The 22542-nt window shown below is 35.1% G+C and overlaps 2 protein-coding genes across 7 annotated transcripts in view; one reads left to right on the forward strand and one right to left on the reverse strand.

Annotated features, from left to right (window-relative positions):
- tmtc3 (transmembrane O-mannosyltransferase targeting cadherins 3) overlaps positions 1–20913 on the reverse strand; it is a 43738-nt gene extending 22825 nt beyond the window's left edge. The window contains exons 1-6 of the mRNA XM_051099268.1: positions 20645–20913; positions 17150–17363; positions 16848–17066; positions 14061–14160; positions 9673–9788; positions 3166–3338 (exon numbers count right to left, since the gene is read on the reverse strand). Coding sequence (XP_050955225.1) covers positions 3166–3338; positions 9673–9788; positions 14061–14160; positions 16848–17066; positions 17150–17338 — 797 coding nt within the window. The 5' untranslated portion in view covers positions 17339–17363; positions 20645–20913. The remainder of the gene's footprint in view (positions 1–3165; positions 3339–9672; positions 9789–14060; positions 14161–16847; positions 17067–17149; positions 17364–20644) is intronic.
- A 59-nt stretch (positions 20914–20972) lies between these two features.
- cep290 (centrosomal protein 290) overlaps positions 20973–22542 on the forward strand; it is a 55178-nt gene continuing 53608 nt past the window's right edge. For all 6 annotated transcript variants that reach the window (XM_051099269.1, XM_051099270.1, XM_051099275.1 and 3 more), the window contains exons 1-2: positions 20973–21051; positions 21426–21554. In XM_051099269.1, coding sequence (XP_050955226.1) covers positions 21462–21554 — 93 coding nt within the window. In that variant the 5' untranslated portion in view covers positions 20973–21051; positions 21426–21461. The remainder of the gene's footprint in view (positions 21052–21425; positions 21555–22542) is intronic.

A 22542-nucleotide genomic window follows, 5' to 3' on the forward strand; every position in this document is an offset into this window, starting at 1 on the left:
TATGTCTGGGGATTAGCGATCGCTTCCGTGACGAATCCACAAGGATTTTCCCTCTGATCCCAATCAACTTCCCCGGGGATGATGATCAGAAGGAGTATGTCTAGGCATTTTACACACAGCTCTCGGATTCGCCGAGATGCTTATTTGTTTAAGGGTGGGTGGAGTCAAAGCACTCCGATGAGGGCGGTTCTAGATCAGCTGATATATAGATCATCAAGTTCATTTCAGGCCCTGTTGATGTTTAGAAAATCATCATGACAGCTCTCAAATTTTACAAGCTTAACATACTGTATTACGAGCAATATTCCCATAATACAATACCACAGACATGTTTACATTAATTTGTCACATCGTCCCCTTGGTGACTGATACTATTTTGGCTTGAGCCAAGAAACTCTAATTATTTCTTTTTCCAAGACCAAATGTGTACGTAATAAATCAGTTTATTAAGGCAGCAAGCCACACAGGGATATGCATTACACCGTGCTTAATGTTTCAGCAACAAGCCATTTGTCCACACTGAATGCAAAACTGATAAGTAATGCAGGGCTGTACGATTCATCAAAATAAAACCAAAACTGTGATATGGCTTAGTGTGACTAATTAAATATATGCATGATAATTATTAATATGTGACCCTGGACCACAAAACCAGTAATAAGGGTCAGTTTTTTTTTTAAATTGAGATTTATCATCTGAAAGCTGAATAAATAAGCTTAAATAAGCTCTATTGATGTATGGTTTGTTAGGATAGGACAACATTTGGCCGAGATACAACTATTTGAAAATCACCTTAAAGTTGTACAAAATAAATTCTTAGCAATGCATATTACCAATCAAAAAAGTTGTGATATTTACGACAGGAAATGTACAAAATATCTTGATGGAACATGATCTTTACTTAATATCCTAATGATTTTGGCGTAAAAGAAAAATCAATCATTTTGACTCATACAATGTATTTTTGGCTATTGCTACAAATATACCTGTGCTACTTATGACTGGTTTTGTGCTCCAGGGTCACATATTACAATTATTTTGTAGCCATATTGATATGTAATTAACATAATTTAAAAAAATTAAAAAAGCACAGAAGAGTTATATTTTGTGGCACTTAGCACTAAGACCGTGCACACCGATTTTCATGTTGATAGGACAAATGGTTGCGCAGTTATAGCCATTTATATGTTTTTTTCCCCCCTCTTATAGCGCCACCTAGTGGCCAAGCTCCACAATTTTCATCCTGGGACCTCAGATTGAGCTCTTACATACGTGTTACGAGTTTGGCTATAGGTTATAGGCATTTTACTAAAAGTGGCCCTGCCCCTTTCGACCGTTTTGCCGTCTCTTTGCGACGGTGAGTCGAAAGTTCAACTTTTTGTTTTTTAATAATTATTGATAGTCACTCTCCAGAGAATCTTTCTGCTGTTTTAGTTCCGATCGGGTGAAAAACCTAGGACTAGCTCACAAAAGTAGAAAAATGCTAAAAACCCGAAAATTTCACCAGGCTCAAGACATGAGACACTGGAGCCTGTGACTGACAGTTTAAGAGTTATGAGCGATTTCGTACTTTTGATCGCTGTAGTGCCCCCGTCAGGCCGATTGGGGCGAGCCTTGGTGACGTTGTTGGCGGTGTGAGTACTACTATCCCTCCAAGTTCCAAGTCTTTACAGCTTACGGTTTTAAGTGGAGATCACTGATCCATTGCCATTCTAACAATTACAATAGGGTTTCAGCACTACATGCTTGAACCCCTAATAAAAAAAAAAAAATCGCTATTAAATTATTAAATCATGCAGCCCTAGTGTGACATTCACAGCCAATAAGATATCAAAATGTGCAATAACATGTATGCACTGTGGCATCAAAGTAGTACTTAAAGTGTCTTTAGGGGTTCAAGGGCGTAGCGCTGAAACCTTATTGTAATTGTTAGAATGGACACGGATCAACAATTTCCATGTAAAACTGATCGTGCGTACCAAACCATACGTCGTAGAGAGTTGAAACTTGGAGGGATGGTAGTACTCACACTGCCTACGTGACTGAGGCATGCCCCAGTCGGCCTGACTACAGCGATTAAAAGTACGAAATCGCTCATAACTCCTAAACCATCAGTCACAGGCTCAACTGTCTTATGTTGTTGGAATCCTTGGCTCACGTCGGACAAAATGCACGCCTCAGATTCAACTGTGAGTTGCAAAACCTACTATTGCGAGCTAGTCCTAGGTTGGATTTGGTCCAATTGGAACCAAACCAGTGCAGAAAGATTCTCTGGAGAGTAAATATGAATAATTACCAAAAAAAAAAGCAAAACTTTCTACTCACTGTAGCCAAAACGTTCAACGGTTCGAAAGGGGGTAAGGCCACTTTTAGTAAAATGCCTGAAATAATGAGATATGTACATTGCATGGTTTTCCGCACATACTTATGATAGACCTTCTTGTTCCGAACAACTTTGCCTCCAGATCCACTGCTGTCAATCAAGCCGGTTTTTAAATGAATGAGAAAATGTGAAAAACCTACTTTTGCGAACTAGTCCTAGGTTTTTCAGTCATTCTGGAAAAAAACCACCGCAGTGCAATTCTCTGGCCTCAAAAAACATGCTGAAATTTACCCTTTGCAAAGCTATAGCAGGGTCCTTTAGAAAAGGGGCCTGTCCAAATATACCCAAAAGCCTCTAGGCCTAAACGAAAACTCAAAACTTCACGAAACCCGTTGAGCACATGCGACAGGTGATTCTAAACAAGCATGCAAAGTTTCAGGAAGGTCAGGCCACAGCTGGCACTATAACAGTCATAAATGTTATAAAAACATAATTTTTCTATAATAAATCACCTGGATTTTACAAAAAAGCTTTTTTAATAATTGATTTAGGTGGTTACAGGCTTGCTAAATAATATGTAATGTCTTTTTCTTTATGTGCTTAAAAACCTAAAGCACTTGAACCCTGGTAATCGCTGCTTGCAGGTACATTTTAAGCTGCTTCTGAACCATCAGCTTCATTTGCATGTAGCCGTCCAGAGTGAGTAGACTGCAGGGCCTATAAAGCAGTAGTGTTTGTGTAGGGTGGCACGAATTTCTGACAATTTGAAAAATGTGCCATGACGAAATAAAGATCAGGAAATGCTGGTATACAACACAACAAAGATTGTACTATGGTCTCACCTGGTGAACACTGGCAACTGGGACTGAATGACCTGCACCCTGACAATGACCAGCAAAAGAGTGCTGATGATCAGGACAATGAGCTTCAGCAGGGTCTGAAGGACAGCATAGGGAAAACCATCTTTTCCTCTCAACACCTGAAGTAGGGTGTCAATCAGCATGGGCAGAGTGAACTGTATTAAAAACAAAGAGGAGAAAGTGACATGACAAGGAAGTAAAATACAAGTAAATACATGCCATACACTTTCCACTTCTTTAAGAATTAGCTGACTCTAGAATTAAAATTTTCTGATAATTCACCATAATAATAATAATAATCCTAGATGTTCATGTCTTTCTTCAGTTGAAAAGAAGGTTTTTGAGGAAAACATCCAGGATTTTTCTCCATATAGTGGAGTTTAATGGGGATCAACAGGTTGAAGGCCTAAATTGCAGTTTCAATGCAGCTTCAAAGGGCTCGCAGCCAGGGAATAAGTGTCTTATCTAGTGAAACAATCTCTCATTTTCAAAGTTAAATACTTAAATGCTTGTCTTGAACTAGCTCGACATTATGCATTACATAGTCAAGCTGGAAAGGTCACGTGTGACGTAGGCGAAAGTACCGACACAGTGTTTACAAAGCGAATATACAAAGAAAGTCAACTATAATTAGTGGTACATTTCGAATTTGACAATGTGAAGAAGAAAGTTTTCCTGTTTCCCAAAAACCCAAACATGACCTTACATAGCTGCTTTGAAACAATCTATATTGTATAAAGTGCTATATAAATAAAGGTGATCTGTAGGAATATGTGCATAAAAAACCATCTATGTTTGCTACTGTCCACCATGTTACTTTTACTGGGTAACACAGTTGACAGGTAACTTAGTTGACATTTTTAGTGTTTTGGGCCTATACTCAACATGGTAGCCAAGAACTACTGAACATATGGTATGTTCAAAAATATATTTTCATAAATAAAACATAAGTTTAAGTTAAATTGTCTTGTTAAAATTTGCAGCAATAATACTTGTGTAACACTGTTGACAGTCAGTGAATCCACTCCTGACACAAGTTTGCTAGTTTAACCAATATTAGCGGATAGGAGAGAACAACTTCTAGTGTTTCATTTATGTGCTTCAAGAGGAAATATCGTCATACTGTGCAAATTTTGCGAGAATGGGACAAACCATTCCTTTTTGAGGGGAGTTTTCTGGTGGGTAACTTAGTTGACAATGGTTTTTCGGACACAAATAAAACAAGTTATCACAATAAACACTTATTAATTTTGAAGTGCACACCCAAATGTCTCGATAACCTAATCTAACTGAAGGCAGAACTATGGCACTAATTTATATTTGAGGTAATTTTCATGCCTAAATACAGAGTAGAATGAGCAACTTCACAAAAACAGACAGCTGAATACCAGGGTTGTATGTGATTTAAAAAACAAAACAAAAAAAAAACACCATTTTTGAACAAAAGATATGGCTTTTTCAACATACAGTAGTTTAATGGGGAAAAATAGAATTGTGTACTAGAAAATTAAGCATCGGGGCTTTATATTGATGAAAATATATTAAAAATATAGTTCACGGACATGAGATGTACCTTTCCAACGTGATTAAGTAATGCATGAACTTGTGGACGTGCATCACAGAGCTAGTGCAAGATGAGAATTTATGGTTAAAAAGTTTGCAAGTGTTTATTTTGTTTAGAAAATGACCCATAATTTCACTGGATAAGACTCTTATTCCCCAGCTGGGATCATGTAGAGCCCTTTGAAGCTGCACTGAAACTGCAATTTGGACCTTCAACCCGTTGATTCCCATTGATGTCCACTAATCCTGGAATGTTTTCCCCAGAAACCTTAATTTTTATTGACTGAAGAAAGAAAGACATAAACATTTTGGATGACATGGGGGTGAGTAAATTATCATTAAATTTTAAAATCAGGAGTGAACTAATCCTTCAACGATGCTTTGAACACAACTCAAAGGGGTAGCTAAAGCCTCCTAAAATGTTTTTGTAGCTTTCTCGTAACTTGTACCTTTCTACAACTTTATCCTGGGGGCCTTTCAAAAGCACTTTCCCTACCATGGAGAATTTTTTGTGGTACGAATAGTGGAATCTTCAATAAACAGCTGGTTTATTCTGATGTAATCAAAACCACTAAAATTTATGTCAGCCTGCTCTTTGATCTGGAAATGTGTTGGTTGCACCTGAGTAGGCCAAGTTATTGTTTACTCTAAGGGTTTGATCACTTTACCAAAAGAGGTATTTGACTAAATAATTTTTAATAATCCTCCATAATGTTTTAAAATGTTATTTGCACTTTAATAAAGAGGTTTATAATGTGTACATACACCTCTAGTTAGACTTATTTTTTAGGGTGTAATGTAAACCCTTGGTGAATATGAGCAAAGGTGGCTGTGAAAATAAATCTGCATCATCAGAATTCTAACCTTTCATTGAATTAAAACAATTGAAAGTGGAAACTCACGTTATGAATGTTTTTCTCCAATGCATGTTGGCCATAATTGTTGGCACCTCTAGAAATTCTTATGAGTAAAAAAATCTCTTAAGTATATTCCCATTTACATTTACAGTTTTTTTAAGCACACCAGGGTGACTAGAAGCATGAAATTATCCAGCCATGACTTCCTGTTCCACAGGATTATAAATATGAGGAACACAAAGGCCAAATTCCTTTAATCATCCATTACAAGGAGTGAAGCCAAAGAATATAGTTCTGATGTGCAGAACAACACTGTTGAGCTTCAAAAAATAGAAAGTGGCTGTAAAAAAAAGAGCTAATGCATTCAAAAATCCCCATTTCCACCATCAGGGCAATAATTAAGAAGTTCCAATCAACTAAACGTGTTACAAATCTGCCTGCAAGGAGACGTTTGTCTATAACGTCCTAATGCACGGTGAGGAGGAGAGTTTGAGTGGCCAAAGACTCTCCAAGCATCACAGCTGGAGAATTGCAGAGATTGGGGTCAGAAAGCCTTAAAAAAAATAAATAAATAAAAAAATTAAAAATTAAATCAGCCCCTACATCGCCACATGTTGTTCTGGAGGGTTTCAAGAAAAATCCTTCTCACTTATCCAAAAACAAACTCCAGGATATTCAGATGTGACTGAAACTTCAAACAAGACTGGCTTGTATTGTTAGATGAAACTAAAAAAGAGCTTTTTTTACCCCAGACAGGGGTAAAAAAACCAAAAAAACAAAAAAAAAAATCTCCCATGTCCACGGGTTAAATATACTGCTAGATCTTTAATGTGGTGGGCCTGTTTTTCTGCCGGAGGTCCTGGACATCTTGTTCAGCTACATAGCATCGTGGATTCCATCAGATATCAACAGATAAAAAATCTACACCTGACTGCCTCTGTTAGAAATGGGCTGTGACTAGATCAGGATGACAATCCAGAACAAACATCAAAATCAAAACAATAATTTGACACGGAGCACAAAAATGAAGCTTCTGTTATGGCCATCCCAGTTCCCTGATCTGAAAAGAAGAAGCTGAAATTCTGACAGATCCAGATTGATTCGGTATGAAAGAATGGTCTCTGATCTCGTCAGGTGTTCTCCAAACTCATCAGGCATTATGGGAGAAAATTCAGAGCTGTTATTTTGGGAAAAGGACGTTGCAATAACTGGGTGCCAATAATTGTGGCCAACGTGAACAAGAGAAATACATTTATTTCATAATAAGAATTCATTGTGAATTTTTTGAATGGAAGATCAAAAGGATAAACAACATGCATTTATTTTTTACAGCCACCTTTGCTCATGTTTACCAAGGGTGCCAATATTAATGGAGGGCACTGTATACACGACTATTTAAAATTTTTTGTTCACCAAAAATATAGTAAAAACAGTAATATTATTACAATTTAAAATAACTTTGTTCTTTTGCTATATATTATTATATAAAATGTAATTTATTCCTGTGATGTCAAATCTGAATTTTCAGCATCATTACATCAGTTTTCATTCTAATGTGATTTGCTGCTCAAGAATAATTTCTTATTATTAATTCTGAAAACAGCTGTGCTGTTTAATATTTCTGAAAATATATTTTTCAAGGATTCATTGATGAATAGAAATGCATTTATTTAAAATATAATTTTTGCAACATTATAAACGTCTTTAAGGTTACATTTTAATCGGAAAAAAAAAACAAAAAACTTTTGAATGGACCAGTCAAAAGTTTTTGAACAGTAAGATTTTAAATGTTTTTTAAAGAAGTCAAGCCTGCATTTATTTGATCCAAATACAGCAAAAACAGTAAAATTTGGAAATATATTTTTTTGGTATGGTGTATCATGTTACAAAAACTTATTACAGATAAATGCTGATTTTTGGATCTTTCGATTCATCAAAGAATCCTGAAAAAAAAATGTACTCAACTGTATTAAATATTGATGATGATGATAATAATAATAATAATAATAATAATAATAATAATCATAATAAATATGACACTGAAGACTGGGGTAATGATGCTGAAAAATTAGCTTTGATCACAGGAATAAATTACTTTTTCAAATAAAAAGCAGTTATTTTAAATACAATTATTTTGGATAAAATAAATGCAGACTTGGTGAGCAAAAGAGATATTAAAAAAACGTAATGTTCAAAAACTTTTGACTACTAGTGTATATATATTTAAAGCATTTAGTAATGTTTAAATAAAAATAAATACATAAAATATGATTTGTAATAACTCGTAATCTAATTATTAGATTAAGTTACAAAATTACTCATTTTCATTTAACTAGTAATAATTACATAACTACTTTGTATAATTCTTACATAATGCGTAAGCCTTTATCCTTTTTGCTGACCGCAAAAGTGGAAAGAAGACAGGAAACAACAACGAGAGACAACACATGCTGTATTCGAACCACACACACCCCATTTGACCACCACAACTTAATGTGTCTGCCAACAAGTTAACCACTAGACCAAAAAAAACAACATATTTCACAGAGATGAATTCTACATTAGAGGTCGCTGCAATGAAAGTTTCACATTGCACGCTGGCTTAACTCCGGATGCATTAGATTAATGTTTCATGTAATACATTATCGCTTAAACGCTGTGCTTTTAACGACTTAGGCCAATTACAGTAATTACTTAAGCTACATGTATTTCAGCAAAACATCAAAGTCCAACTGCTACTCATGCATATGTATTAAATTAAAGGGATGGCTCAGGGCTACGTACGAACTAAACGGAGCAAAGATCCAAGGCAAAGACCCACAGACCTCCAGTTCCTGTCAGCAACAACAGCTGCTTGCATTCAGCTGCTAGCTCACATAAGAGGATTATGCCACAGTCCATTATGCAAAAATTCAATTGCATAATGCAAAGCAAATGGAAGGCTGTCAAAAGAGCAAAGGCCCCAACGAGCATCCGAACGCTAATGGACAAAACGCACGCTGCATACATGCCTTCTACTTGATATTCAAATACAGATGCTAATTTGAAAAGACTGCGTCCTTAATGACTTAAACGCAACGTGTACGACATCTAACCAATGACAGTGCGTCAAAACATTCCGATTTTTGAAATCCTACAGCTTGCTTTAAACGGAACAGGCAACAGGGTGTTTTCACATCTGGTAAGACTTGTGGTTAACAAAACTATGAGACTTTGCTGTTTTGTTTCGCTGCCATTAGAAATGAGAGATGTTGCCCTGAAGATATTTACTCAACTGTCACTTACAAAATAGTTATGTCTTGCATCGCTTTTTTTTTTTTTTTGTCCTAGGCAGAGGGTACCGAATGCTGTATCTGATAAGAAACCTGTATAAGCTGTTGGTTATCACTCAGCTGATGCCTCAGTGCTGATTTTCACACTCTTCCTCGAAAAAACCAACGCAGACATGCCCTTTGGGCTTTTAAACGAATTTTATATTCACAGCAAATGAGCTCATGACAGTTGAGACGTTAATGAAAAACCATATAAGGCAAGTTGTTGAGTGAAACGAGTTCATTTTCACTGCGAGGGATAGATTTAGAGCTTTATAGCCTATATGTTTTATATTATTAAAAATCGCTCCCACTAATACCTCAAACAGAGTTATTTGTCTCGCTTACAATTTTCAAATTATTTTTCCGCCACGGCATTGTGCATTTAGCTGTTAGATTAATTTGTTTTAAGAGGTTTTTGGGTATTAAACTGTCAAGATATTGACACCAACAGACAAAAGTGTACAAATATGTCTGTAGTCATCATGCAAGGCTGCGCCCCATGAGGACGCATTAAGTCTTTCCATCTGGTTAGTGGTTTCGCTCTCCCTCTGTCTTTCTGCCAACAAAATAGGGCTTTTAATATCAAAAAGAAAGGGATGTTTTATGACTTCCCTTAAAAGCAAAACAATTGGGGTTTTTTTACTTTCTAATAAATAAGCTTTTGATCCCAAGACCTTGTGACAGATCCTATTGACTTTAACCACGCACGTCAACGCGCCTTAATTTACGAGTTAATAAATAAAAGTCACACTTACCCCTTGGGCAACAAACACCTCGTAAATACAGCATATCCCAATGACAGTTATTCCCTGCTCCTTGCAAAGCGTGGCGACGGCAACCAGGAACACAGTTGAAATGATGGGAGTCCACACTGAAAGAGAAAGTTGAAGACACAAGGATGATGCAGGGCAATGACTTAAGGCTTATGTGTACGTCATTTTTAACATGTCGGAAGTGCTTTTGATTAACTTTATGCATTTTTTAAACATTATTCAGATACGAGAAGGTGGAAGGAGGAAAACAGCCTGGTGTTTTTGTTCACCGGGAGACCTGTGGAATCCCGTCCCACAAGTTTTTCCAAAGATAAACGCACAAAAACCCTTAATATAAACAGGGCTGTCAATTTAACTTGTTAATTTAGCAAGATTCATTATCAAAATGTGACTTGCCAAACCACACTCCTGATGCAGGCAGCATAGAATGATTAAGGAGCCGTTCACACGACTGTGTTCAAAAACAGCTGGATGGAGTGCAAAAGAATGGAACTGAACGCAAAGATTTTAAATTGATACGGTGTCTTAAAGGACTTTTACATGGTGTGTGAACATAAACATAAACAACCACCCTACAAACCACCCTTTAATCCCCCAAAAAAATAAATTATTATCCTCAATTATCAAGCCGTTTTGATTTTCTGAGTAGTACGATGTCATATTGCTCAGGCCCCGCCCATAGCCATTAACAGTATTAGCATATTTCCGCCCTCAGCCAGTTGTACGCTGTTGTACGTTTTTTCCACGCATGTCAAAGTGAACATAAGAGTTTATTTTCGTTTTGTTTTTCATGGTAACGCACCACCAGTGTTACCGCTACATTAATTCTGCCACAGCTGAAGCTTCTCTTTGACAACATAGTGACGCCGCTCGGACATCTTGGCAATAGAATCACCATTGGCTAGTACATTTTTTAGTTTACTCACCAGACTAACATTAGATATGTGAGATAGTAATTAGAACTTTAGCAACTAGAATATTCATGTATGAATGCACATTTGGCATCCTGACTGAACTTATGACTGGTGGTGGTGCTTTTGTTTGTAATTTAGTGTTTCTATTAAAAAGGAAAAAAATAGAAATAATATTGATAAGATAACACAACTACTATGAATTCGTCTACTAATAACAACAAAAAAATAAATAAAACGCACTAAGGATTAATGAGCTGCTGGGTTCATGAATATTAATCACATTGTCTGCATTCGCTCGAACTGATTTGCTGAAATCAAAACAGGGACGATCATAAGGGGAACGCCAGCCAATGAGCCGTTTGTGCATTAGTTCCGCCTACTACCGGAGAAACCGGCAGTTCTTAAAAGCTGAAGAATTCTAAAGGAACTCTGTTACTTGACAGGAAAATACAACAAAGAATATCGTTTAAAATTCTGCATCAGTTCTACATGGTATATAAGACTCTCTCACTCTGTATCTTTTTTTGCGTGTGTGTGAGACAAATCAACAGCTAGTTGTGTGCCTTCACACTAGAGCAGGGTGCCCAACCCTGTTCCTGGAGATGTACCTTCCGGCAGAGTTTAGTTCCAACCTTGATCAAACACACCTGTTTGTAATGATCAAGTGCTCATTCAGATCCTGATTAGTTGGTTCAGTTGTATTTGATCATGGTTGGAGCTGAACTGTGCAGGAAGGTAGGGTACCCCTGCACTAGAGTTTATGGTTTGTCAAATACAGGTACGCTGCACATTCATTCAGGTGAACTGAAAAATAAAATTATAATATTATAATTAGGGATGTCCGGGCCCGATCACGTGGTTTCAGACTCGATCGGAATGGGACGTTACCTCCTGATCAGGACTCGAATATATATGTATATATTTTTTAACACACCTATAGTTATGTGGTGGCACAGAGTTAGGGGCCGTTCACATATCGTGCCTAAAAACGCGTGGAAAACGCTAGGCGCGCCGATTTCTCCTCCTTTCCAAAGCGCTCTGTAGTTTGCGCTCCAGTGGCGTCTGCCGTTGCTAAGCGACCATGACCCGCACTCTCAATGAAGAGGCAGAAGTTTCATCAAAGGACAAACGGATTTCCAGCACTAAAAATCACTTGCTGTAGCTCTGCTACTAAATTTATTAAAAAATGTACAGCTATGATCAGTTGTTTCTCCATCTTGGCTGAGCTTTCAATGTTGTTACGGGAAAGGATGGAGCTAATTGGTTGAATCTCGTCACATGACCCGCGGTGCGCTTGCAGCATTCTGAAAAGTTGAGAAGTTTTCAACTCGATGCAGTGCAGACGCGCCTGAAAAAACCGAGCGCGTCGCACCGCCTGCACGTCGCGACCGCGACGCTTCCGTTATGAGCGCGGCTGCCGCGCGTCTACATTTGAAATAACGAACTTGAGCGCGCAAAAGACGCGATATGTGAACTTGATTGTTCAAGCCACCTCACAGAAGTGCTCTGTTTGTCAACAGAGTTGTTGAATGTTAAAATAAGGTGAATTAAATAAAAAATAATGAACTTCCTGGATCTGTTTCTTCGCTCTTCTTTATTCTTTCTTTATGTATTATTGAAGTATCGGATCGGGTTTCGGTATCGGCAGATACTCAAAATCAAATGACTCGGACTCGGACTCGAGGGCAAAAAAACCTGATCGGGACATCCCTAATTATAATAAATTATAGTAACGCCTAGGGATGTAACAATACTCAATATAATATCGAACCATGCGGTACAACATCCACGGTTCAACACATGCCTGTGAATTGCGTTTTTTTGGTTTTGCATTTAAATAAATTCTTTGTTTTATTTCTCTCGAAATTTGCTGTGTGTGCCCGTGATGTCACCTGCTGAGATGAGGAAACGCCTCCCCGTTTATATTTGAAAAAGCAACACATGCAGAGCATCTTCCCTTGTAATAAAATGTAATGATAAGCCTTTTTTTAAACTTGTTGTGCAGCAAAGAACATTATAACTTGTTTTTACAGTATCAGTCGAGTGTTTGAAATAACTTCCTTTTGTGATCTGATGAGGCTTTTTATCATAGGATGAGGCAGACAATAAATTCTACACTATATGTCGATTAGCAATGGCTTACAAATATACTATGAAAATACCCGAGATGGCTTGAAGAACACCTATAAACCATATATTATTGCAGACGAGTGTTTATCGTTCTTACATTTCATCATTCAAAACGTTTCACGTTATATCTTGTTTTTATTTATTTACAGCAATAGCGATGCCTTTATCCATATTAGAGATTTCCTGGCTGGAACGTCATCAGTGTTATCTCTGTGACGCATATGTGGATTTTCTGCACGAGGGCGCCCTCTGGCGTCCAGTATGAATGAAACCCATCCTATTTTGCGTAAAAATCAGAAAAATAATACCTTTCTCAAAAGAAATATTAAGCAGACACATAATACTCAACACTTTTTCTAGTGTACAGAGGTTTACAGGACTATTTTTGTTATTTAAAAAAAAAACTGATGTGGCAAGCTACCAGAACCAAACCGAAAACCGTTGTTAAAAACCGAGGTACATATTGAACCGTGGACTAAATGTATTGTAACATCCCTAGTAATGCCGCATTTTATTGTCACTAACGTTAACGCCGTTGTAACGCCGTTTTAACTGTTTATTTATAACACCATTATAGGACACCATCAAAGGAGCTTGAGACGGGATTCGAACTCGGGTCGCCGCAAGCACAGCTGTGCTATACGTCGGCGCTAACCACAAGGCTATTGGACATGAATTTACATTTGATTTACAAAAAAACTGTGAGGACTGTCTCCTAACTGTCTCCTTATTTCAGAACACCTCCACACACCACTGATTAAATCTAATTCAATCTAATGACAGCCAAGTCATATAATTCATTTGATTATTATAATTGATTGTGAGTTATACAACAAAACAAATGCAAAAAGAACACTGGCTTAGCATTCAGTAACACTTGAATGCACTATTCAGTCGTTTCTTTTACAACTTAAAAATGAAGGTGACGGCTAATTTGAGATGAACAAAAGAAATGAAAATCCAATAAAATAAGAAAATAATCACTTGTCATCACACCATAGAAAATTAATATTAAAAATTATTATGACGGGTTTAAAATGATGTAAAAAAAAAAACAAAAAAAAAAAAAAAACAGCAAGAATGACAATGGGAGGTTGACGGTATAATATAGTAACTGTGGTGGAGTGCATCAAGTCAGAAACAACATGCCACTTTGATCGATCTGTGAAACTGGGGTTGTGTACTCAAGACTTCTGGGTGGGGAGCTCAGTGCGCTTTTGAATGGGAGGCGAGTCGCAGCTTGCGCGACGTGTCCTAGGAGTGAACTTGTTGCAGCACGCATGCATGCATGCATGGATTATGCGGTTATGCGATGGCAACGCTTACCTATGGAGTGATCGGCGCCTTTTGATTTGGTGTATGCCAGGAAAGCAGCCAAAAGGAAAATGGAGGACAGCAACTCAGCTCTGCCAACAACACCTGTCACCTACACATTGCAAAGGAATGTGATTAAACATTTCAAAAGCTGAATGTGCAAATCTCTCAACACTCGTAGCAGGTGGAATTTCAATTGACCAATACGTGCCAGACTGAAGCATGCAAAATAACATCTGGCTTTTGTCTGACTGACATTATCTCTTAAAAAGCATGTTTTTACAGTAAGGTTACTTCTTACGCCACAATTGAAGATTGGATGTGAAATTTATGCATCGAAGAGTCATGTGACAGGTGCAAGAGAAACCAGTTTTAAGCAATCAATCATAACTCTAAAACAGAAATTATTTTTCACTTCTATTCAACCTGTGAGAACTTTTGCTGAAAATAAAGCAAGCAGTTACATAAGAATTATACGGCATACATAATTGTAACATATGACCTTGGTCCACAAAACTGGTCTTAAGTAGCACGGGTATATTTGTAGCAATAGCCAAAAATACATTGTATGGGTCAAAATAAACGATTTTTATTTTATGCCAAAAATCCATGAAAATATTTTGTACATTTCCTACCGTAAACATATCAAAACCTAATTTTTGATTAGTAATATGCATAGCTAAGAACTTAATTTGGACAACTTTAAAGGTGATACTCTCAGTATTTTGTTTTTTTTTGTTTTGCACCCTCAGATTAAAGATTTTCAAATAGTCGCCTCTCTGCCAAGTATTTCCTCAATGGAAAGCTTATTTATCTCAGTTTCAAAAAAATTGACTCTTATGACTGGTTTTGTGGTCCAGGGTCACATGTGGTGAGACGAACAGTGCAAGAGTTCTAAACTGTAATTTAAGTGAAAAGTTACATTTCAGAATGTCTCAGTATTTAGTTTGTCCCCTTTCTGCTTCAAAGACAGCGGCATTTCATGACCTCCACAAGTTTTTGTAATCCCAGACGACCATGACTTCAGTGGAAGCAAAAAATCTGACCTTTTGAGGAATTCACATGCTCAGTGTCACAAATTTACTTATTTAATTAGTGACCTTGAAATATTTCTCATTCATCGAACGTCATAACATTATTACATTTTCCTCCTAAACTCAGTTTATTTCCAGACTTAAATTGGATTGCGATAAGCCGTTTTATAATGTGTCTGATTTATACTTCAGCAGCAAAAAGTTAGTTGAATTGCTAAAAAAGGAGCCGACTTTGAAACAAAAGATTTGTTTGCATCATCTCTCAAAAATGTTTATTAAAAGATTCCAATAGCCTCGTGGGCAAGCGCCATTGCGCTCAGGGCATCCCGAGTTTGAGTCCCGGCTCCCCCCCTCTATCTCTCCCACTTTGTTTCCTGTCACTGCTATACTGTCCTATCAAAAATAAATGCCAAAAAAAGATTCCTTCTTGCATTTTTCATACTAAAACCTTTTTAATATATGTAGAAAAAAACACATGTAATAATAACAGTTTGAAATCAGTAAGATTTGTTTTTTAAAGAAGTCTCTTCTGCTCATCAAGACTGCTCAAAAATACGAAAAACCTGTAATATTGTGAAATATTATTACAGTGTTTTAAAATAGAATTTATTCCTGTAATGCAAAGCTGAATTTTCAGCATCATTACTCCAGTCTTCAGTGTCACATGATCTTTCAGAAATCATTCTAATATGCTGATTTATTATTAGAATGATCAATATTAGAAACAGTTGTCCTGCCAAATATTTTTTTGGAACCTGTGATTTTTTTACTTTTTACAGAATTCTTTGATGAATTAAAAGTAATAAGAAAAGTGTTTATTCAAAATAGAAAGATACAATCTTTTTTAACAATATAAGTCTCTACTATCCGTTTTTAATCAATTTAACACATCCTTGCTGAATAAAAGTATAAATTTCTTTCAAAGAAAGAAAAAACGTCATGACCCTGATCTTTAAACGGTAGTGTATATTGCTACAAAAGATTTATATTTTAAATAAAAGCTGTTCTTTTCAAAGTTGCAACAAAGTTTCCAACATTGATAATAAATCAGCATATTAGAATGATTTCTGCAGGATCATGTGACACTGAAGGCTGAAAATTCAGCTTTGCATCAAGAATAAATTACATTTTAAAGCATGTTAAACTAGAGAACTAGATTTTATTATTATTTTAATAGATTTTATACATCATTTTTATAGTCAATCGAAAGATAAGTGCTGTGGTAGAGGGTATAATTGTTTTTAAAGAAAGACTAAGATCAGATTAACTCACAAAGGGACTTGATCTCCCACCCATTTCACTACCAGCACAGATCTTCACCTGATATAAACACCATCTCTGAAGATTTGGCCCTCATGAACTTCAAGCAAGTGGTATTTCACTTAAAAAGTAAGGACAACATGAGAAATAACAAACCGATATTGACTGAAATGAGAAGGGCTGGATTTCAGTGTTTCCATGGTAATGTATGACTGTTTACATGCAGTGCACACTGGGACATCAAGCTCTGTGTATTACTGCCACCATGAGGCGGCATCTGCAAAGACGCTTCATTCATATAGAAGTGTTTGTTCCTCAACGTTGCACCAAAGCAACGAAGGTGAAGAGTAAACCATGAAGGAAACTTCAACACGATAACAAGAACCACGAGTGGCGTGTTGATAAACAGAACAAAAGCAACAGAAGCTTCATGTTCAACTTCACATTTTGGTTACATAAACCATGTTGATGAATCTCTGAAAGTGACATAACAGCAGTTACTTACAGCCTCTGTGTGGATGGGATGGACAGCAAACAGCAGAGCCGCTACGAGGCTGGTGTTTCGGTCCAAAAGCAGACGACAGAAATGAAGGAAGAAGACACACACCACGGCGTGGAGAACCACATTGAGTAGGTGGTATGACGAGGAGCTCAACTCACTGAACAGGTAATTGAGGCGGAAGGTGAGAACGGTAAGCGGGCGGTAGGACTTATGGCTCCTCTCCTGAATAAAAAAAAAAAACAAGGTTGGATACAAGCCTCCAAAAAAATGTCTTGAAAATGCAAGATGAATTTCTTCAAAGTTACCTCTGACATAGGCGTGCCCCAGAAGTCATTGAGGAAGAGGTTCTTCAGTGGTGTGGTGGGACGAAGGTCTTTGTTATCCAGGATAGCGGAGACATCATCGAACACGAAGCCACAGAACAGGCTGTTCCAGTAACAGCCCACCACCAGTCCAGTCAGAAGACAGATCTCCTTCCACGACACTACAGCCATCGCTGACGTGAGACCTCATTGAGCACTGCAAAAGCAGAGAAGAAACAACTGAGGCTACTGATGTGATCACAAATCATTTGGATTCAGACCTTTATGTGAACAGGTTTGATTAATTCCAAAGAATTTTAAAGGGATAGTTCACCCAAATATGTAAATTCTGTTAATTACTCACCCTCGTGTTCATCTTCAGAACACGAACGAATATATCTTTGATGAAATCCGAGAGATTTTTGACCCTGCATAGACAGCAACGCAACTGACACGTTCAAGGCCCAGAAAGGTAGTAAGGATATCATTAAAAACAGTCCATGTGACATCAGTGGTTTAACCGTAATGTTCTGAGGCCATGAGAATACTTTTTGTGTGCAAAGAAAAAAAAAAAAAAGACTTTATTTAACAATTTCTTCTCTTCTGTGCCAGTCTTCGATGTGCGTTCACAAGAGTATTGTGTTACAAAGATGAACGAAGGTCTTACGGGTTGGAACAACATTAATGACAGAATTTTCATTTTTGGGTGAACTGTCCCTTTAAGAAACTAGGCCACGCCCTACATTCTTCATCGACCTTAGGTGGCCATGCCGAACTTTCAGACTACGTGCATGCCAGATTTGCTATAGATTAGGCAACAATCCAATACTGTGGAAATTTTCCAAGGTTAATTATAAAAATAAAAAACAAAAGTTCACGTTTGAATGAGCTTTATTGCCATGTATGTTTACACATACTAGGAATTTATTGTAGTGACAAAAGCTCCACAGGGCAATAGAATGACAGTGACAGGACCATGATAAAACACATAAAAAAAAGAACAATATACAATTATACAAGATAGACAATGTGCAAAATAGCAATAACTTTACAATATACAAAATAAACAATTTACTATGTACAGGTACGTAAGGTGCAAATTTAAAGTGTAAATTTGTTTTGTCTGTATCTTCTGTTTTAAGGCAGAAAAACTGTTACTGTTATTTAGAATTTATTATTATTATTATTATTATTATTATTAATGACAAGAGCAGTGTTCATAAGCTCTACCTACAGCTATTAAAAATTGTTGAAGTAATACAATGTCTAGACCTAAATATTGCAATGAATAAGAATAAAAAATATTTAAAAAACTAAATCTAATAAAAATGACAAACAAAATTACTACAAATTAAGTAAAATTAAAATGAAAACTGAAAATGTAAAAATAAAAGCTAAAATAAATATTTATTTACTTTTATAACATTAATATTTTAATGGGGCTTTTATTTTTATATTTTTAGTTTGTATTTTAATTTTGTAGCAGTTTAGTTTGTTTTTGTTAGTTTTATTAGATTCTGTTTAAAAAATATTTCTTATTCTAATTATTGTAATATTAAGTTGTAGACATTGTAATACTTCAACAATACTGAAACTATCATTGAATATATCGATATTAAATATGGTGTTAATAAGCTTTACCTACAACTATTAAAAATCGTTGAAGTATTACAACATCTACAACTAAATATAACAATAAATAAGAATAAATGACAAACAAAAACAAAATTACTACAAATTGAAGTAAAACTAAAATGAAAACTGAAAATATAAAAACAAAAGCTAATTCAGTATTAATAAATGTTATAAAAGTAAATAATACTAAAATTAATGTTTATTTATTTTTATAACATTTATTAATACTTTGAATGAAATTTTATTTTTATATTTTTAGTTTTATTTTAATTTTGTAGTAATTTAGTTTGTCTTTTTTTTTTTTTTTTTTTAAGATTTATTTTTGGCATTTTCGCAGAAATGAAGTGGGAGAGAGAGAGGGGGTGAGATTGGGAAACGTCCACAAGCTGGGACTCGAACTCAGGATGCCCGGAGCGCAACAGCGCAACATGTTGGCGGGCAGCCCACAAAGCTATCAGAGTTTTTTTTTTTATTAGATTTAGTTTTTTAAATATTTCTTATCCTTATTATTCATTGTAATATTTACTTGTACACGTAATACTTAAGCGATTTTAAATATATGGTTGAATATATCGATATTAAATATGGTGTTCATTAGCTCTACAACTATTAAAAAAATCATTGAAGCATTACATCTACAACTAAATATTACAATGAATAATAACAATAAAAAATATTTAAAAAACAAAAACTAATAAAATGACTACAAATTTAAGTCAAATTAAAATGGAAACTGAAAATATAAAAACAAAAGCTAATTTAAAACATTAATAAATGTTATAAAAGTAGAAAATACAAAAATTAATAATTAATTTACTTTTATAATTTTTTTAAGATTTTGAATTAGCTTTTATTTTATATTTTCAATTTTATTGTCATTTTTGTAGTAATTTGTTTCGTTTTTTTTTTTTGTAATTTTTATTATATTTTGTTTTTTAAATATTTCTTATTCTTATTATTCATTGTAATATTTAGTTGTAGATGTTGTTGTAATATTTAAACGATATTGAATGTATCGTTGAATACATCGATATTAAATATGGTGTTCATAAGCTCTACAACCATTAAAAATCGTTGAAGTTTTATGTCTACAAGTAAATATTACAATGAATAAGAAATATTTAAAAAACAATAAAAACGAGACAACAAAATTACAAATTTAAGTGAAATTTTAATGAAAACTAAAAATCTAAAAATAAAAGCTATTGTTTATTTACTTTTATAACATATATATATATATATATATATATATATATATATATTCATTGTAATATTTAGTTGTAACTTAGATGTTGTTGTCATACCTCAACAATATTTAATAATTCAGAACAGATCGGAGATCGACAAATATATAATCACTATAGAAATGTCCGTGCGTTTCAATATATCTGATTCATTTCGACGACCTTTTCCAGCCCGCAAACATAATTTTAAAACGCCCTGAAATGATCCATGACCTCCATAACCCTGTTTAAAGCAACTCACTGCACTGCGACCTTTTGTCGCTATGTTGCAAACCTAAAAAACAAGAATAAATCAGTCGTATGATCAGAATAACACAATAATCCGAGCGGAACTCATAAATCATGACCAGCCCATCCAGCTATCAGTTAGCATTTGCTTTTCATTGAGATTAATCGAATAATTCTGCCATTACAGTTATGAAAAACATCAATGCAACACCCATCACTAATAAATAAGGGATGCAGTGATGATCTGAAGAAACTGGGTTAAATTATCAGGACACTGATCTGATTAAAGATCAAGTCTAACTTCAGATGTCCCAATAACACACAGGCTTCACTCATTTAAACAATCAACAGAGATCGGCAATATATAACGTTAGTCACATGGACGACTCACCTTGTCATTTCTGGTAAAAACTAACTGAAAAGAGAATGTGGGTGTTTATTTTGGATGAAGAATCAAGTTCGATCTAAAGCATTGAATTAACAAGAACCACAAACTGTTTCCGGGTCAAACCGCTTGGCAGAATAAAAGTAAAGAGTTACAAAGCACTCGTTTAAGGCTTTATGTTTCGCCAGTGCCATCCCATTAAAAACCATCTACAGATAGATATATATTTTGCACATTATATTCCATGTTATAAACGTACCGCACAACGGGGAATCATTTAACGAGAGTCACGGCATAAAAACAAGAGCGCAAGGAGACGAATTTACGACGTCCGCTTTACGACTGTTTTCATGGTTGCCTAGCAGCAGCGGTGCAAGGAGAACACAAGATGGCTAGGCTGTTTTATCAATAAGGTCTGAATGCGTGATTTTCTGTTTTTCGTTTTATGAATATGTGTAAAAGAAACGCACGACATTAAGAAACGCGTTTAAAACAATATTCTCTTTTATGATATAACGTTAGCTGAAAAACAATACTAAATATGGGCAATTGCATACAATGCTAATCTTTGATTTTTGAGTTTCCTTCAATATTTCTAATATCTAGCTTGTCTTTTGACCTCTTATTTATTGTGACACTGTTATATTTTGAGTTATTATATGAGGGTGTGTTTATAATGCCCTGTAAGAAGTCTGTGTGAGTAAGAATATTGTACATTAGCGTTGTATTTTACTGTTTGTGAAGAAGGTTGGCCATATGATATCTAATACATTAAACTGTTGTTCAGTTCAGCACTGTGGGACATTTGTACAAAAGCTGAAAGATGCCCGCAGCCGCAGACTGGAAGCTACTCATGGGAGTAGACCCAGAAGATCTGGGAGAAGATGATGAGAAGATCTGTGATTTGATTTTGATGGTGAGTATATTATTTTAAGGCAGAAAATGTGTGGATAAAATCATGATCACAGTGTTGAATTATACTGTATGTTGTATTTTATCATGTAGTGGAAATGACAGTGATTGAAATGATGGCAGAATATTTAATGTATTATAAATCATACACTACCAGTCAAAAGTTTTGGAACAGTAAGATTTTTCTTACAAGCCTGCATTTATTTTTGCTCACTCATAAAAATAACTGCTTTCTATTTGAATATATTTTAAAATGTAATTTATTCCTGTGATTTCAAAGCTGAATTTTTAGCATCATTACTCCAGTCTTCAGTGTCACATGATCCTTCAGAAATCATTCTAATATTCTGATTTGCTGCTTAAAAAACATTTATTATTATTATTATTATGTTGAAAACAGCTGAGTAGAATTTTTTCTTTTTTTTTTTTTGATGAATATAGTTATTATAGAAGAACTGCATTTATCTGAAAAAGAAATATTTTGTAGCCTTATAAATGACTTTATCATCATTGATCATTTTGATCAATTTAAGGCATTCTTGCTAAATAAAAGCATTTATTTCTATAATTTCTTGCCCAAATAAATAAATAAATAATACTGACTCCATGCTTTTGAATGGTATAGTGTATAATGGTAAAAAAGATTTTTATTTTTACAGATAAACGCTGATTTTTGGATCTTTCCATTCATCAAAGTATCCTGAAAAAATGTACTCAGCTGTTTTAAATATCGATAATAATAATAAAACATGTTTCTCAAACAGCAAATCAGCATATTAGAATGATTTCTGAAGGATCATGTGCTGAAAATTTAGATTTGATCACAGGAATAAATTACATTTTAAAACATATTTAAATGCAGTTATTTTAAATGGTAAAAATATTTTATAATAGTTTTTGCTGTATTTCGGATCAAATAAATGCAGGCTTGCTGAGATTTTAATATATTTTAAAATGTAATTTATTTCTGTGATTTAAAAGCTGAATTTTTA

This window comes from Labeo rohita, chromosome 25 (assembly GCF_022985175.1).
Source record: "Labeo rohita strain BAU-BD-2019 chromosome 25, IGBB_LRoh.1.0, whole genome shotgun sequence".
Lineage (NCBI taxonomy): Eukaryota > Metazoa > Chordata > Actinopteri > Cypriniformes > Cyprinidae > Labeo > Labeo rohita.